This window comes from Zosterops lateralis (genome assembly GCF_965231275.1).
Source record: "Zosterops lateralis genome assembly, chromosome: 12".
NCBI lineage: Eukaryota > Metazoa > Chordata > Aves > Passeriformes > Zosteropidae > Zosterops > Zosterops lateralis.
In genome coordinates, this window is record NC_139772.1 from 13,373,650 (window position 1) to 13,390,062 (window position 16,413).

The 16,413-nt window shown below is 49.4% G+C and overlaps 2 protein-coding genes across 2 annotated transcripts in view; both read left to right on the forward strand.

The window, feature by feature from the left end:
- Positions 1-324: 324 nt before the first annotated feature.
- AGRP (agouti related neuropeptide) lies at positions 325-1,950 on the forward strand (the record flags this gene model as incomplete). The annotated part of the gene is made up of 3 exons (XM_083870332.1): positions 325-508; positions 797-891; positions 1,759-1,950. The coding sequence occupies 3 exons, from the start codon at positions 325-327 to the stop codon at positions 1,948-1,950; spliced, it is 471 nt and encodes a 156-aa protein (XP_083726458.1).
- A 1,170-nt stretch (positions 1,951-3,120) lies between these two features.
- The window catches only part of ATP6V0D1 (ATPase H+ transporting V0 subunit d1), a 34,628-nt gene continuing 21,335 nt past the window's right edge, over positions 3,121-16,413 (forward strand). The window contains exons 1-2 of the mRNA XM_083870067.1: positions 3,121-3,299; positions 13,487-13,658. Of these exons, the coding sequence (XP_083726193.1) occupies positions 3,170-3,299; positions 13,487-13,658 (302 nt within the window). The 5' untranslated portion in view covers positions 3,121-3,169. The remainder of the gene's footprint in view (positions 3,300-13,486; positions 13,659-16,413) is intronic.

Genomic DNA, 16,413 nt, shown 5'->3' on the forward strand with positions numbered 1-16,413 from the left:
GTGTCTGGGGCAGAAGAACCTGAACTGCTGCAAAAAGATCAAATCTCAGTCTGCTGTCTGCTGGTCACCCCTTTCTGTGGGGAGATCATGAATGTGAGAGAGCTTTGGGGGCTCCTGCTCCTATGTACCTGTGGGCCCAAAAAAAGGCTCTCAAGTCCAAGGGAACAAACAGCTGGGAGTGGTGGCTGTGCCGGCAGAGGCTGCCCCTCGCTGACACAGCACTTCTCGGGGGTGGGGTGTGATGGCAACGAGGGGACAGGCCAGGTCGCCAGCAGGTGGGCTGATGCTGGCCAGGCCCCTCTGCACAGGTTGTCCCCCAGGACCATGCTGAACGTGCTGCTGCTGTGCTGCGGGCTGCTGCAGGGGATCCAGGCTGTCCTGGATCTCAGGAGTGCTGACCTCAGCTGTGGCCACCTGCAGAAGGCGAGCGGCGGGCTGGAGGGGGCGGACAGAGCCCGCCACGCCGGGCAGCAGCGGGGACCCAAGGAGGTGTCTGCGGGGCCCGCAGGTGAGTGCCGGGGCCGCCTGCTCTTCACTGACCCCCACCGGCTGCTCGATGGAAAGCCCACGGCCCCAGAACTGAGCTGGGGATCCCCTTAAAGCAGCACAGCTTCTCCTGGCCCGGGCTAGTGAGAGCAGCCTGGCAGCCCACAGGGAGTGCGTAGGTTTTTTTTTTTTTTTTTTTTTTTTTTTTTTTTTTTTTTTTTTTTTTTTTGTGGGGACACACGAGCAAAGGGAGAATAATCAGAGCTGACCCTCGAGCAGCCTCCTTGTGCAGCCTCTCTGTATCTTGCAGGAGCTCTCCCAAGGCTGGGGTTTGAGCAGATAGCCATGGGGGTCCAAGAAGCTGATGGTGACCTTGTGCAGAGAGGGAGCCTGCTGGAACCACAGGTATGGCTCCCTGAGCTTTCTTAGACACCCCTAAGAGCAGGGCAGCCTCAGGCCACAGCAGCCTTCTCTGTGTCCCTGGGGCTGGGGGGGGTTGGAACCCAGCACGGTGCTGGATGGGACTATCTGTCCCTCACCTGAGGAGCTGGGACAAGCTGAGGCTGCCCAGACCTGCAAGGGACTCCAGCACCCAAAGGAGAGTGGTCCAAGCCTGTGCTCCTGTAATCCATTTAATTAACCTCAAGTGCAGCCCAGGAATCCTCTGCAGAGCAGGAGCTTGCAGGGCAGTGCCCTGTATTGCCTGGCTCAGCCTCTGGTGCCTCTGTTTGGGCAGAAGGCGCAGCACCATTCACTAAAGTCCAGGCTGAGCCACAAAATAAATGTGTGCAGAAAGACCTTGAGAGACCGTGGATGAGGCAGCAATGCCTGCAGAGAGTCCACAGGGCTCAGCAGTGACTTCCAACAGAAAATAGAGCCCAGAGTTGAACACGACAGAAGCCTCTGCTGCTGGCAACGCCAGGTTTCAGCAGCCACTCTTGGCTCTCCCCTATTGCCATAATACTAAGCCTTCTGATGATTGTTTACATATTTTCCTTTGGAGTTTCTCAAAACAATGTATATTGTTTTCATTCCTCTCGATGATGGACTTCTGGATTCACCAATGGGGTCAGGGAGGTGTTCCTCTCATTGACCAATCCTTGACCAAATCCCAAATACTATATAAACCCTAAATCGTAATAAACTGCCTTCTTTTCCCTGCTTCTACCTGAGGGGTGAGTGTGGTTCTCTAACTGTGACACTCCCTCACGCAGCTCTTTACTGCTGGCACAGTGGTCCAGACCAGCTCTCCCCCTCCTGTCTCCCCTGCAGGCATCCCCCACAGAGCTGCAGGCTGAGGGCCGTGAGGAGCGCTCCCCCCGGCGCTGCGTCCGCCTGCTGGAGTCCTGCCTGGGCCAGCAGATCCCCTGCTGCGACCCCTGCGCCACCTGCTACTGCCGCTTCTTCAACGCCTTCTGCTACTGCAGGAAGATCAGCACCACCTTCCCCTGCGGCAAGAACTAGTGCCCGGGGGGCGGCCGGTTCCCGGCCCCCGTGTGCGCCCCCCTCCCTGCAGCTCCAATAAACCTGCCCTTCGCAGAGTGGGGACGGTGTGATGTGTCCTCTCGGGCTCTCCGGGGGTGGCAGCGGGTGAGGGTGGTTTGGGTACAGTTGTCCACATAGCCAACGCTCCAGGACACATTGACATCAATCCAGATGTGCCTTTCCTGGCTTTATAAGTGGTGTTTCAACAGCCAGAGTATCACTGCCCCAGGTGACGCTCTGGCCCTGCTGCTGTTCCCCACAAACTCGAGTTCGTTCCCTGCTGTGCCCCGAGCCGGCAGGGACACGCTCCAGAGGAACATGGATTGTTTATTCCAGAGCTGCCCCAGCCGGGGTGCTCGGTGTGATCCCACAAATCCAGCACACCCCACCGGACCTTCCCTGCCATTGTTTACTCTGAGCAGTTCAGGGTGAGGAATTTCCCGAGCACAGCCCCATTATTAAGATTGGTTAGAAATTTCCACAGAAATCACGTAACTCCAGGTGACTTCTACTCGTGCTCAGGGGAAGGGTCTTCACCTGGGCAGGGCCTTTTTACCCACAGAATGATTTTTAGTGTTACAGTGAAGACAGTTCAGCTCTAGGATACCTGGAGTGCAAGTATTTCACCAGCTTAACAATGTACATATAGACATATATGAACATCTTGACTTACTACATCCTAAAAGCTTGTTCCAGGATATTCCTGAGTGAGAGGTGCTGGCTCCTGCCTGTTCCACTGATCAGGTGTCCTTTCTTCCTGATAAGGCTTGAAAGTGTACAGAGCTCTTACATCAAAGAACATCCTGCCTTAAGCCAACCTTGACACATCTCAAATTTTTGCAGCACCTCTACATCAAACAATATTATTTCATTTTTTCACAGAGCAGCTGCCGGCAAAGCCTTTTAACTGGCTAGGTATTTCCTGACCAGCAGAAATGGTGTCTCGGCGGTAGGCGACGCTGCGAACGTTACTAGTGCACCCTTCCCGTGCCTGTACCGCTCACGGTGGCTGAGGGGCGGCGGAGGGGAGGCTCCCGGGCGCGGGGTGATGGCGGTGAGCGGGGTGATGGCGGCCGCCATGGCCTCAGGCCGCCCCCCCCCCCCCGCAAGGGCTGCCGGGAAGGCGCCGCGGCCACGTGACGCGCTGGGGGTCACGTGAGGCGGCGGGCGGTCGCGCTCCCGTCTGGTCGCCGCCGCCATGTCGTGTTTCCCCGAGCTCTATTTTAACGTGGATAACGGGTACCTGGAGGGGCTGGTGCGCGGCTTCAAGGCGGGGGTGCTCCGGCAAGGCGACTACGTGAACTTAGTTCAGTGCGAGAGCCTGGAGGGTGAGTAGCGGGAGAGGCCTGAGGGAAGCGGGAACACCCCCCCCACCCCGCCATCCTGAGGGGAATGTCCGGGCTGTGGGCTGAGGGGAGGCTGAGGGGCTGCCTGGCAGGGGGGAAAAGAGCCGATAGCGGCGTTTATGAGATGCTATTCCCTCTCCACCCCGTGGCTGTCCGTGTTCCGTCCTGTCCCCCCACCCTCTTCAGCTGACTCAGTTTCCCGGTCAGCCCGGCCGTGTGATTGCAGCAGCTGATTGAGTGCTGTAAGGGAACTTGGGCTCCCGCTGCTGTCTTGAGGTGGCCGTGTGGCTGTGCCCTGTGGATTTTGGGAGCTTGGAGGGTTTTGACAGACGTTGCTGGTGAGAAGTTTGTGCCTTCACTCCCTAAAGGTCAGGAAGCCTTTTAGGGCCTGGAATAAGATTACTGGTATAATCTAGGATCCCTGATATCCATTATTAGTTTTTAAGGCGATCAGGTCACCTCGGAAAGTACCTGCTGTTATTGAAGGATCGCTAGTGGAAAAAACTCTAGTGGACATCTGAGTAAATTTACCAGTGGATTACCTGTTACCTGTGATCTTGAGATCTTTGGAGGCTAATTCTGATTTGCAGCTGTCATCTTTTTTCCTAGGTCAGCGTGTACAAACTTGCAGAACTGTGAGGAATTTTATTTTATGATGAGGGTGGTGGAACACTGTCACAGGTTGCCAGAGAGGTGGAGGATGCCCCACTCTTGAAAACGTCCAAGGCCAAGTTGAATGGAGCCCTAAACAGCCTGGTCTAGTTAAAGATATCCCTGCTTATTGCAGGCAGTTGGACTCTATGGCCTTTGAAGGTCTTTTCCAACCCAATCTGTTCTGCAGTTCTGTGATCAGCTGTGCTCAGCTCATCATCTTAATTACTTGGTGCTAAACTGCTCCTCTGATCAGTGACCTGATTAGGAGTTTTCACTGGTGTACAGAACCTGGATCACAAGTCACAAAGATTAAAACCAGGCCTGTCTTGAAATAAACACACAGATGTTGGTTGTTTTGATGCATGGAACTGTAATTATTGGATCATTCTTCTAAAAAAAATTAGTTAAGTATCAGTTTTATCTAGACACTTGTTGCTGAGTGGTTAATTGACATTGACAATTTAGATGAATCCCTGGCCAGCTGAACTCTGGACACAAGTTACTTGGAGCTGCTCACTCCATGTAACAACAGAATGGGAGCAGAGTGCTCTGTGCCCCAGTCTCTACCTTACAAATTCCCACTATATTTTTACTTAGGACTGAAACTCCTTTTCCACTTTGATTTGCTGGCAGCAGTCAGTGTCAGTCCTGCCACGGAGCCCAGGGCCTAAAGAGAGCAGTGGGAGTGACTTCTGCTCTCTTGGTAGTCACAAGTCTCAGCATGCCCTGAACTGTGACTTTTCCACCTTTCCTCCAGATAACTTCCTCTCTGGGGTCTTTCTGTGCTCGGAGCTTCTCTTTTCTCTCTGTTTCTTGGTTTCCAAACCAGCCTGTTTAAACCCAGTTCTCCCTTGGAGTGGTGCTGGCTGCGTTTGGGATGAGTCACGTTGGAGTTCCCATGTTTGTCACGCTGGAGCTGCTGTTCTGTCCCCAGCAGTTCTGGTGGTGGTCACTGCTGTGCTCTTGGTCACGCTGCATTCAGAGCCTGAAGGCTCCTCCAAATTCACTGCCAGTCTTGTTCCTCCTTCCCTTGGCTCACTGTGCCCCTGCTCAGCGTGCTGTTGGGCAGGGATTGTTCTTCAAAGGAGCATTGTTCTTTATTACTTACTTAGGTCTCTGGTCAAACAACTTCTTTCCTCTGTCCTTTTAGTCCTGATGTTCCCTTTCCAGTACTTGTTTTCTGTGCTCCACAGACTTCTAACATGTTTCTTTCCCTCCCAGATGTTCGTCTGCACTAAATTCAGGCAGTGGCTGATGTATTGGAAGCCAAAATAAGTACTGGGACATAAATTACAGATACATTCTTCCCTGTTTCCCGTTTTGTCTTTGCTGCTGCCTCTCACGTGTCTGGCTCTGCAGTTGGTCCCAGTCCTGGAGCGAGTGATTGCCTTGGCCACAGAGAATGCCTGAAGGACCAAGGCTGTTTGGGGTCTGGCCCCGGGAATTGAGTGTCTGGCTGCCTGGAGGACATTGTGCTTCCAGGTCTGAAATGCTGCTCCCTCTGCTGTGCCCAGATCAGTCTGGAAGCATAAAGGCATTGACTTGTCTGCTTCAGGACGTAGGCTGGCAGTTTAGTGCTGCTGGAAGGGAGGAAATCCTGCTTTTCTGTGTGATCCCCTGTTGCCTCTGCTTGTCTGATCACAAGGTAACCTGATCCAAGCTCTCCCTTGTTGAGTCAGAAGCAGAGTGCCAAATGGGCTGTCTGTGGTCGGGCAGGCTCCTGAGCTGGCCTTAAGAAGTGCAGGATTGAGGGTGTTTATGTGAGAACTGTTTTGGTTTAAGCTTTCTCTGAAACCCTTTAGAAATAACACATTTAATCCCTTCTTTCAGCTCCAAAAGTCCCGGTGCTCTGGTTGTTTCTCAGCCGAGGCCCTGTGCAGGACACATGAGCCGGGAGCGTTTGGAACCTGCCTGGCGGCCGCTGTTGTATCCAGTTCCTGCTTCTGACACAAGGTGTCAGTGAAGGACCTGGAGCTGCTTTCCTCTGCTCCAGTGCTGTGGGCATGGATCTGTGCTTGAGTGGAATCTGTTTGGGGCAACCCAGCTTAGGAGTCACCCAGATTTCTGCTGTCAAAGGATTGGTGAGTCATCTACAGCTGCTCGAGCTGTGGTGGCCTGTCAGAGCTCTGATATTCTGTCAGGAGAATGAAGAGCTGTGGGCTCGATCTTTCTCAGACCGTGACCAGAATGAAAGTCATCAAGTGGAGGAACCTTCGAGTGATGACCCAGATGCAGAAGATGTGAGTGATCACTTGGACGGCCCCTCTACAGACAGATATTGAACATCTTGCTCTTTTTTTCTTTTTTTTTTTTTTTTTCTTTTTTTTTTAACAGAAAAAAGGCTGAGATGTGGGCTTGATCTTTTCTCAGCAGTTCTCAGGCTCAGAAAGTATTGAGCCCACAAAAAGCTGTCGATGCAGTTGAACAGTGGTGACACTTTTAAGCAGAAGAGTTCAGTCTAGATCTAGACTGTAGGTCATCAACTGGCTTTACTGCTGATCTGAAAAACTCCCTTTTGCAAAAAGCGCACAGAGCCCAAGAACTGCAAAAAAGTGTCTTGAACCAGGAATGTCTTTAGCCTTAGGTCAGTGTTCATGAGCCTCTATTGCTACTACTTCTGGCTTCCACAGCAACAGTGTAGAAAGCTGCTTTCTTTCTGACCTGCCAGAGTTGTAGAGGTGATTGGTGGGTGAAATCCAGCAGCAGGATGTGTCACCTTCTCGCTGGGTGATGAGGCTGAGGAGTGGCAGAGAGTTGGCTCAAGCTTGTGGGCCTCTTTTGGGAGAGGCCTTCCAGAGATTGTGCATCTCAGCACCAGCACTCTGGGTGCTTGTGCCTCCATCTGTGCAGCTGGTACAGCTGGGAACTGGGATGCCACGGGAACAGTGGTGTGCACTTGGAGGAATGGGATCTGTCCATGGAGTTTGTCTTCTGTACACCAGGCTGCATGCAGTGTATGCTTTTGTTTTCATTTTCCCAAGGATCTTTTTTCTCCCCTGCAGGCTGTCATTGCTTTGAGATGTCCAGCACGTCTCCTTTCACTGAGAGAAGAGCAGGGAAGGGTATGCTACCTGTCTCTTTTCCATTTCTTCACTGTGGTCCTGGAATTCAGGTCCCAAGAAGGCTGGAGCTGGGCTTCTCTTTCAGCATAACCACATGGGCAGTGTGTCCTCTCTGGGGTGTTGCAGAGCTCCAGACTGACTTCAGGAGTGCTTTTGGTGGAGCTGATGGTATTCTGTGTGAAGGGGAACAGCACAGATCCTTCCCTGTGCAGCTCCTTTACTGTACTGCCAAGCAAGGAGAGGCCACTTGATGTTCCTGAGGTGTGGCTGTGTTTAGATCCTTCCTGAGCTCTGAGAATGGCTCAGTCTGAGCTCTGGGGGTGTAGAAGTGGTGGGCACCTTTCATTGTCATTCACACAATGATGATTTGTCACTCTCCTGACACCTTGGAGCCCTGTGTGAAAAGCTGACCCCTGTGTGCTCAGACTGCAGCAGGGCTGGCCCCTGGCCCCAAGAGCTTTTCTCCTGCCAGAGGAGGCAGAGTCCAGAGGCAAAGTGACACCTGGGGAAAGTACAGACCCTTTCTGTCCTCTGAATACTGACTTCTCATGCAGCAACAGAACAGGGTCCAAAATGCTGTCCTGCTAATCTCAATGCTTTGTCCTGCATCCTGTGTGGGTGTGACCACTGGGCTGTGGCTGTTCCATCAACTGTCCTGTTAAAACAAGCTCCAGGAAAACATCATTTATTGGAAGAATGATGGCACTTCCATAGCCTGCTAGATCGTGGTGGCAAACAAACACTGTGGTCACTGGCTTCCTGCAGGGTTCAGCAGAGGCTCTTTGCTGTTTGTTCTGGCCTCCTTTACCAGGCAGAGACCTGCTTCATAGCCTCTCCTAATTAAACTTCAAGCAGGAGCTGAGGTCAGCTTCTCAGTACTGGTGCAGCCTCAGCCCTTGTTTGGGTCCTGCCCCTTGTTAGATGATGATGGTGTCTGGGTTTCCTGGCAGGTATTGCTGATCAGCAGCCTGTCAGTGCTTTCATCTTGTTTGTCCTCAGCTGTTGGCTCCTGCAGCATGAGACTGTTTGCTGCCCTGTTTGTTTTAGTTTCTGAGTGATTCGTTGCCTCTCCCTTAACCCCTGCACTGGGTGCTGGGCTGATGTCCTGCACTGGACTTCTGAGGTTACAGAGTGTCTTAGAGCAGTCTGCTTTTGGAGGGGGAAAAAGCAGGCAGATGAGGAGGGATTACCTTGCCTTTTGGACAGATTAGGAAGGGGCTGCCCAGTTGAGGGGCCTCTCATGGAATATGACCTGGCTGTGCTGGGCTTGCAGCTCTGAGTGGAGTGAGTTCAGTCCCAGGAAGGGATGGGCTAGAAACACAGGGTGCTCTTTGGTGCTGTGGCCATCTCAAACTGGTGAAAAGTCAAAGGTGAGATACTGATGGAGGAAAGAGCCAAAGATGATGCTTCTCTCTGCCTAATTGTGGCTCAGATAAATTTGCTGCCTGACAACAGAGAAGAGGTAGCACATCGCTGCTGGTGGTGAGCAACCACAGGAAAGGTCTTAAATTCTGCAGGGAACAAAAGGTCTCTGAGTTCTTCTTGAGCAGGATTTCAGAGAATCAGCTTCAGGAGTGTCTGAGATGGCTATAAACAGACCAAACAAACAGCAACAAGGCAAATGATAATGGCTGCAGTCTCCTGAAGGGAGACGTGGGCGATGTAGCTCAGCTGCAGGCTGCTGTGTAATCCCTCGGCTGCTTTATTGCCTCCAGCCTAGGAGATGGCAAATGATATTTTAATTTTTTATATAGGCGGTGATGACCCCAGGTGCTTTGGAGGACGATGTTGGGGTTACAGCAGATAATTTTTGTGAAAACATCAGTTCAGCTCAGAAGTTGCAGAAGCTGATTCTGTGCCTGTGCATGAGAAGACAGATTAGTCCTTGCCTGGAAGTGCTTGAGCCCTTAACTTGATTCAGAGCTCTGCAATGCAGTTACACCAGGAAAGAAGGAAGGGTTGGAAGTCTGAGCTGATGGGGCCATGGATCACTCTGTCTGAGCAGGGCTTACAGGAAAGGCTTTGACTGACAGATGTCTGACAGACTAATGGCTTGGTTCCTTGTTATGTCAAAGCAAAATTGCAGGAGAGGATAGTTGCATTAGTGTGGATTTAAAGTCTCTTGTGAAGATGTCATCTGAAACGTCAAGGTGTTGGCACAACAGTGTTTAATTAAGCTCTGGCTGTTTGTGGCTCATGTACAGGCAGCTGCACGAAAACCAGAGGGCCTGATCTGAGAGTTGATGGGAGGTGGCTGTAAGTACATGTCATGGTAATCCCAAGCACTACCCTACCCAGTTGAAAAAGGCTGTCATTGTGACAAATGGTTGTGTTCTTGCACGAGACAGCTTTCTGGGAGCAGTGACCTGGCCATGATTTCCTAGGTTTTGCGGGGGAGGAGAGGGAGCAAAAGTGTGGTCATTCAAGTGCTCCCTTGCCAAATGCTGGCTCAGTCTGTTACATAAAGTGTGCGAACCTTTTGGAAAAATGCCAAAACAGGCAAATGTATCTCTTAAAATCAATCATTGGGTTGAGGCTCTGTGCTGTTGCTGGTGGTTATCTGGAGGAGCTCATCAGGAGGGGCTGGGCTCTAGGTGCAGGTCTCCCTCCTCCTCAGCAGCAGAAGAGGCGCTGCAAAAGCCTTGCGGGCAGTGTCTTATCGACAGGCAGTGTGTGGGATCTCTGGCAGCTGCCCCTGCCACAGTGCTGCTCTTGCTGCCAGAGGCCAACTCCAGCTCAGTCTAAGCTTGTGTCAGTCAGGAACCTGAGCTTTTGGAGAGCCTAGGGCTTGCTCAGCAGTGGGTCCATTTATCAGCCACCACGCTACTGGGACAGCTCTTCTGGCAGCAGATTTGTGAAACCACGGGATTGGTTTGCTCTCATCTGAGACGCTTGACATGTGAATAGTGCTATTAAAAGTTCCCAAACCCTCTTGGCTGAGGCTTGGTGACTAGCCCAGCAGCTGGAGGAGGACAGGCTAGTGTGAAGCACTGATACACCGTGGGATGCACTGAGTCAGGGTTCATAAATCCGGTCCAATTTTTGGAAAATATGTTCTGTTTTGTCTGCCTGGATGCTAAAAGATTCAGAAAAAGTTTAGTCCTGCAGTTTGTGGCTGGCCTTCCTTGCAAAAATGAATTCCAAGTGTTATATAAACATGGCCCTTATTCCAGTTGCAACATAATGTGCTGGCTCTCGTGCTGTGGAGTTGGGGGGACAACCCCTTCATGGAGCAGGGCAAAATGTTCCGGCCAAGCAGCTCATGGGAGCTTGCTAAGAGCTGTTGAGAGCCTGCAAGGCACAGTGTGCAGCCTGTGTGCCTCTGGTCTACATGAAGTGCAGCTCTGCCTTCCTGGAAATACAGCAAACTTCTTTTTGTGTCACTGAGTCCGTAGCATCAAGTGACATGATTGCAAAGCAGCTACTTGCAACCTCAAAAGCAGAGTTTCAGGTTGTGATGACAGCAAAACAAACTCATGGTGTTGGACTTGAGGAAACAAACTTTGGCAGCTTCCCTACTGAAGGCAGATCTGGGAGGATATGCAATAGCTGCTTCCTCTCCAAGGTCCTGTATGCTGCAAAACAACATCACATGCCTTTTTGGGCAGCCTTAGCTTCCATTAGAGCTCTGCACAGCTACAGGAAATTGCAAGTAGGAGGTATATGAATGCAGCTACTGCAGTTCCCTGTGCCTTCCCTTTCAATCTGAGCTTATGGGTATAATGCTCTTACCAGTACCTTTTCTCTCATATTCATTGAACAAATGAATTGATCAGTTTTGTTCCATGTTTTCTCCAGTTTCTGCTAAAAGCAAACTAGTAAAGTCCTGATCTGTCAGGAACTTAGTTTCCACTCAGCCTCCAAAGTTCATAATTCAAGAGCTTTAAAAAGTGGGACAAAAAAATCATTAAGATGTAGTTCAGGTAGATTTCCCATCTATTTTTGCTTTCAGAAATCAAGTGATTGCAGAACAGAGGGGTCAGAACCCTTTGTACACAGGGTGCTGCCCACAAGCTGGGCTTTTTGAAGACTTTAGGAAGTGATCACTATGAATAATAATCATGTGCAGGCTGCAGGGAGGTGAGGGATGCTCCAGGTTCTGGCACGATCTGATGTTTGACTCTGTGGCAAGGTTCATGTTGCAGACTCAGCTGAGTTACCCAGGCAATGTCTTCTGCCTTGCAAGTTGTGAGCATAAGTTGACCATGATTTGGCAGAATAAACCACAGCTGTTCAGCTGCAGACTAACCTGAAGAACTGAGATCTAGGTTAGATCTCTGCTTTGCTTCAGCCTTGATGTGTGTAGTTGGATGGGGAGCTCTCTTTGCTCCATCCAGGATTCATATAAATTGAATGGTTTGGGTTGGAAGGGTCCTTAAAGACCATCTTGTTTCAAGTCCCCATCCATTGACAGGGTCACCTTCCACTAGACCAGATTGCTCCAAACCCTATCCAATCTAGCCTTGAGAAATTCCAGAGATGGGGCATCCACAACTTCTCTGGGCAACCTGTGCCAGTGCCTCACCACTGCCCCAGGGAACAATGTCATCCTAATATCCAGTCTAACCTTAGTCTCTTTCAGTTTGAAGCCGTTACTCCTTGTCCTGTCATTCCATGCCCTTGTTAAAAGTACCTCTCCAGCAATAGCCCCTTCAGGTACTGAGAGGCTGCAGTAAAGTCCCCCTAGAGCCTTTTCTTCTCTAGGCTGAAAAATTCCAATCCTCTCAGCCTTTCCTCAAAGGAGAGATACTTTTTCCCTCTAATTATCTTTTATCCTCTTCTGGACCTTTTCCTAACTGTTTGATGTCCTTCCTGTGCTGGGGACCCCAGAGGTGGATGTGGTGCTGCAGGTGGGGTCTCACCAGAGCTGACTAGAGGAGCAGAATCCCCTCCTTCATACAAGTGCCCCTAAAACTCTCATGTAAAACACTGAGAAACACGACAAACTGAGTGGTATTTAAGACTGGCCCTTTTTTTCCTTCCTTATAAACTCCATCTGTTTTCTGCACCACCAAGCAGTGGGAATATCTTTGTAACTACTGAGTACTGGGTCAAAGTCATCTTTGCTAGACCTCCTTGGAAACACCCAGAAGAGTCAATTGGCTTGGAAGCCATTTGACCCCTGATCCCTGGGGCTGAGAACAGTATCGTGCTGCAGGAGCTCAGGTTGGAGCCAGAGGAGGAGCTCCATGGCTGGGTGTAATGTCAAGAGATCAAACTCCTCAAACCAGGCTGAGTGCTTGCTCTGACCTCGGTGCTGTGGATGCCTGTGCCATAATGCTGAGGACTCGTATGGCTCAGTGGGAGGGAAAGGCAGCCTCAGTAATGCTGCTTTAGAAAAAACAGGGGGAAATGTCTTTTTTTTTTTGTTTTCTCTGGATGGTGTGTTCACATCTGGTTTGACTCAACTCTTCCAGCTCCTCTCCTTACCCCATAAAGGCCTTGTATTCCTGGGAGGATGCTTGCCTAACTGGCCCTCTGAGGTGAAGCTGAAGGGAGATGAACATTGTGTACCAATGCAACTAGTAGAGTTTTGAGGAGTAGGGTTGTATGACGTTCCTTAGTTCTGGATTCAGTTTTTCCACAGAGACACTTAAATTCTTTTGGCTCAAACAGGGCTTTTATCTTGACAGAACTCAGCGTGTTGTGGTTGCTGGTTGGCCAGGACTGCAGCTTGGTTGGGCACCTGACCTGCAAGCAGGGGTAACAGAGGAAACAAAGGTTTCCTCTGCTTGAAACTGGAGAAGGGGAAGACTTCTGAGCATGTTCTTCCATCCCGGGCAGGGATTGCCTGCCCTGTGAGATGGATTTAAATGGCCTTCATCCTCACTAGCCCCTCTCTACCTATTAATGCCTGAATTCTATTTACCAGCACAGTTAGCTGAGCTGCTTTGATAATATAAGACCAAGATGGTTTACAATTTCTAAATTGCTGTTTCTGTCTTATTGGCTTTGAAAGCTTTACAAATGCCTGTACATCACTAGTATCTGGGGTGACTCGCTGTGCGTGCAGTTAGGTTCTTGGTTGTGATTTTTTTGGAGGGGCCTGCAACCAGAGCCCGTTCAGCTAGCCCTTTTGGAATGCTTAAGTTACCTGTTTTTTTTTTTTTTTTCTCCCCCTAGATTTCTAGCAAGTACCTCCTAGAAGAGCAGTCAGCTTCCACCTTGACCTAGCAAGAGGTGCTCAGTTACACACATGGTGTCACAGATTTTTCTTTAAGATGAGGCAAGGCTGATATGGTGAAACACTGATCTTTTCCTGCATTTGGGTTGTCCATGATAAAACTGAGCACAAATATAAATGTATGACCTAACACTTGGGTTTTGTCTAGGTGGTGTTTCAGGGAAGAGAGTGCTTAGAGAAGTGCTGAGCAACAGGTTTCTTGGCAATGCTGAACCCCCTCCAAAGCCAGCCCAAAACCCTCTAGAGTGGAATAATTCTTTCTTTTTCAGACCTGAAACTGCACCTCCAGAGCACAGACTATGGGAACTTCCTGGCCAATGAAGCCTCCCCGCTCACGGTGTCTGTCATCGATGACAAGCTGAAGGAGAAGATGGTGGTGGAGTTCCGTCACATGAGGAACCACGCCTATGAGCCCCTGGCAAGTTTTCTGGATTTCATCACGTGAGTACCAGCTGCTCATGAACAGCATTTGAAATGCTGGTGCTGTTCCAGACTTGAGAGCTCTCAAAACAGCTTTCTACTCTCAGCACTGTGCCTGTTGTGTTTTATGGAGCTTCTTGAATAAAATGGGTGTGTGCTTGTATCTGGAGGTCTCAGAGCAGCAGCCATGGTATCACTGTGTTGTTAAAGGCTTCTGTTCCCAGGGAGCATGTGCTCCATTGGTACAGCTGCTTGGCTGCCTTCCACTGCAGTATTGATTCAGTCTCCTAGAGGTACCATTTATCTTTCTCCCTTGTGTTAAGCATTCTTGGTTTTTTTAAAAGCTGTGGTCCTGCTGCAAAACATAGGCATGCCATGCATGTGCACTACAGCAGTTGTCTGGCTAGTTCTGAGCCACTGAGGTTGATCAGCCTTCATCAGGACTGATGTGATTCTCCTGTCCTACCCCAGGGGCTGTAGGCCTTCCTCTGGCCCCATCACAAACTGGTTCATGTTGTTGAGCTGCCCAGAAATTGAACATTTTTTCCCTTTTGGGGCTAACCTTTGACTGTTTTGTTTTTCTTGGACAGCCCGGTGGGATCCAGCAAATGCCAGCCCTAGGGGAGGGCAGGGCCTGGAATGCACAGCAGGGAAACAGGGCTGCAGCAGCCTCAGCACGTCTCTGTCAGTTGATGGAAACACATGGGGCTTCCACAGCAGGTTCAGCTGATGTGAAAAGCTTGAAATAGCCCAGCAGTCTTGAGGTATCTTCTCCCAGAGGTTTTGCACAACCCTCTGCTTCTCAGTGTGCTGCTCTTGTTTTGTTCAGTAAGAAAATGGAATTGTTAGTGGCAGATGGGTAGTAGTTGTCCTATCTTGAATCTGAAACATGGAAGTAAAATTGACTTTTTTCTTTTCCTTAGTCTATATAAGCTCGAGTTTGGCTTGCAAACTGCACAGCCAGTGGTCTCCTCGAACCATCAAGGAGATGCCTCAGGGACAAAAGTGAGTTTCTGGTTCAGTAGAATGTGACTTTAACTTGAATTTCTGAGAAGGAGATCATACTCTATTCTCGAGTGGGATAGTGAATGTATCACCTCTGGTACAGTGAGCCTGGGCTCATCACAAGCACTCTGGCAAGTGATATTTAACCCTGCATTTTTGGCAGTTGTGTGTTCTCTTGTGTACCAGCTGCAAGTTTTTGAATGATGCAGGCTGATGTAGAAAGAGCTTTGTGGTTGATTGAAAAATTTTCAATTTTCATCTGTCTGTGGCATCTCCTGCATTTGCAAATATTGACTATACACCCATCTCTCTGCCATGTGCCTTTGTGTTCACTCCTTTCTGTGTCTGGGTGCTGCTACTGCTATCTCACTTTCTAACCCAGTGGCTTATATCTGTTATTTTCTGTGTCAGTGTGTTAAAGTTGTCTCCTAAGTCTTTCCTGTTTTCTAGGAAATAGTTTTTACTTCTAAGCTTGTCAGTAAAATTTCTGGAGTTTTCATGTTTGCACCCAAATATGGAGCAAAACATTACTAAGCTCCCATTTTGCAGCAGCATTTGCTGTGAATGAAGCAATTTCTAGTTCATCATCTTAGTTGTGTGGAGGAATCTCTTCTATTCTCTCAAACTTAAGTTAGCTCTTAAAACACCTCTTTGCCCATCTTGAATTTTCTGTCACCAGTGCTGTTTGAACTTGGCAATATTAGGTGGGTGGTCCTCCACTATTGCTTTTCCTTTGCTGTGTTACAGGTTTATGAAAATGTCTCAATGGAATTTTCATAATAATCACTAATGCTTCTGCCATACCTGTTTAAAGGCAATAATTTGGGCAGCACAGCAATATCTTGCAGACTTTAAAACTTTGCTGTTGCCTAACAGTCTCACTTTAAAAACCAGTGTGTGAAAAACTGAATGGTCTCAGACCACGCCTGCCTTGGTTACACACTGCCTGACTTGGTAGGATGGCCATGGAAATCCAATTCCTTCTTACTTCAGTCCTGTTGATCTTTATCCAGTGTCTACATCCACCTCAAGTTTTGCAGAAGACCTTAAACATCTTGTGTGATCAGAAAGGCTGGTTCTTACCAGCTGTTGGAATCACTTTTTAAATCTGATGTTCTGTCCTCAACTTGATTTAACGTTGATCTTGTTCTGCTTCTGTCATTCTGATGTTTGATGAGTTCTCTACAGCAAAGCATGATTCTGTGCAGATACCTCTATCTCTTGCTACTGCAGAATCTCTTCTTGGGTATATTGTTCAGCACATAATGTTCCTTCCTCAAGTTGTCTTCAATCTTATCTCTTCTTTTCCTTTTTACCCACAAGATTTGCTTTAATGCCACTGTCTGCAGTGCTGCCTAGAGGAAGGCAAAAGGTGAAGCAGGAAAAAGCTGTTTTCCTGTATGGAATATCTGTGCTTTCTTGTAGAGCCTTTTGTGCAAGGAGGTCAAGTGTTGAGTTGGGTGTTGTCATGGCTCTGCTGCACCACTGATGGAGGGGCCTCCTCTGGGTCTGCACTCACCACACCGTGGGGTATTGTTGAAGTAGAGGTGTTACCAGCTTTGACTGCTCCAAGGTGGCAGTCACTATCAGGGTATCAGAGTCTCTAATAACTTGTAATGACTCTACAGGCAGGTTAAAACAGAAGATACAGTGAACCACAAGGAGTTTGGAGAGGGTGCTGCTTTTGCCCAGTGGGTCTTTGTATCTTCCTTGATAAACCTAGTATTTTGGTGACAGGCCTAGTAGAGAAGGTGGACTAGACGTGATTTCT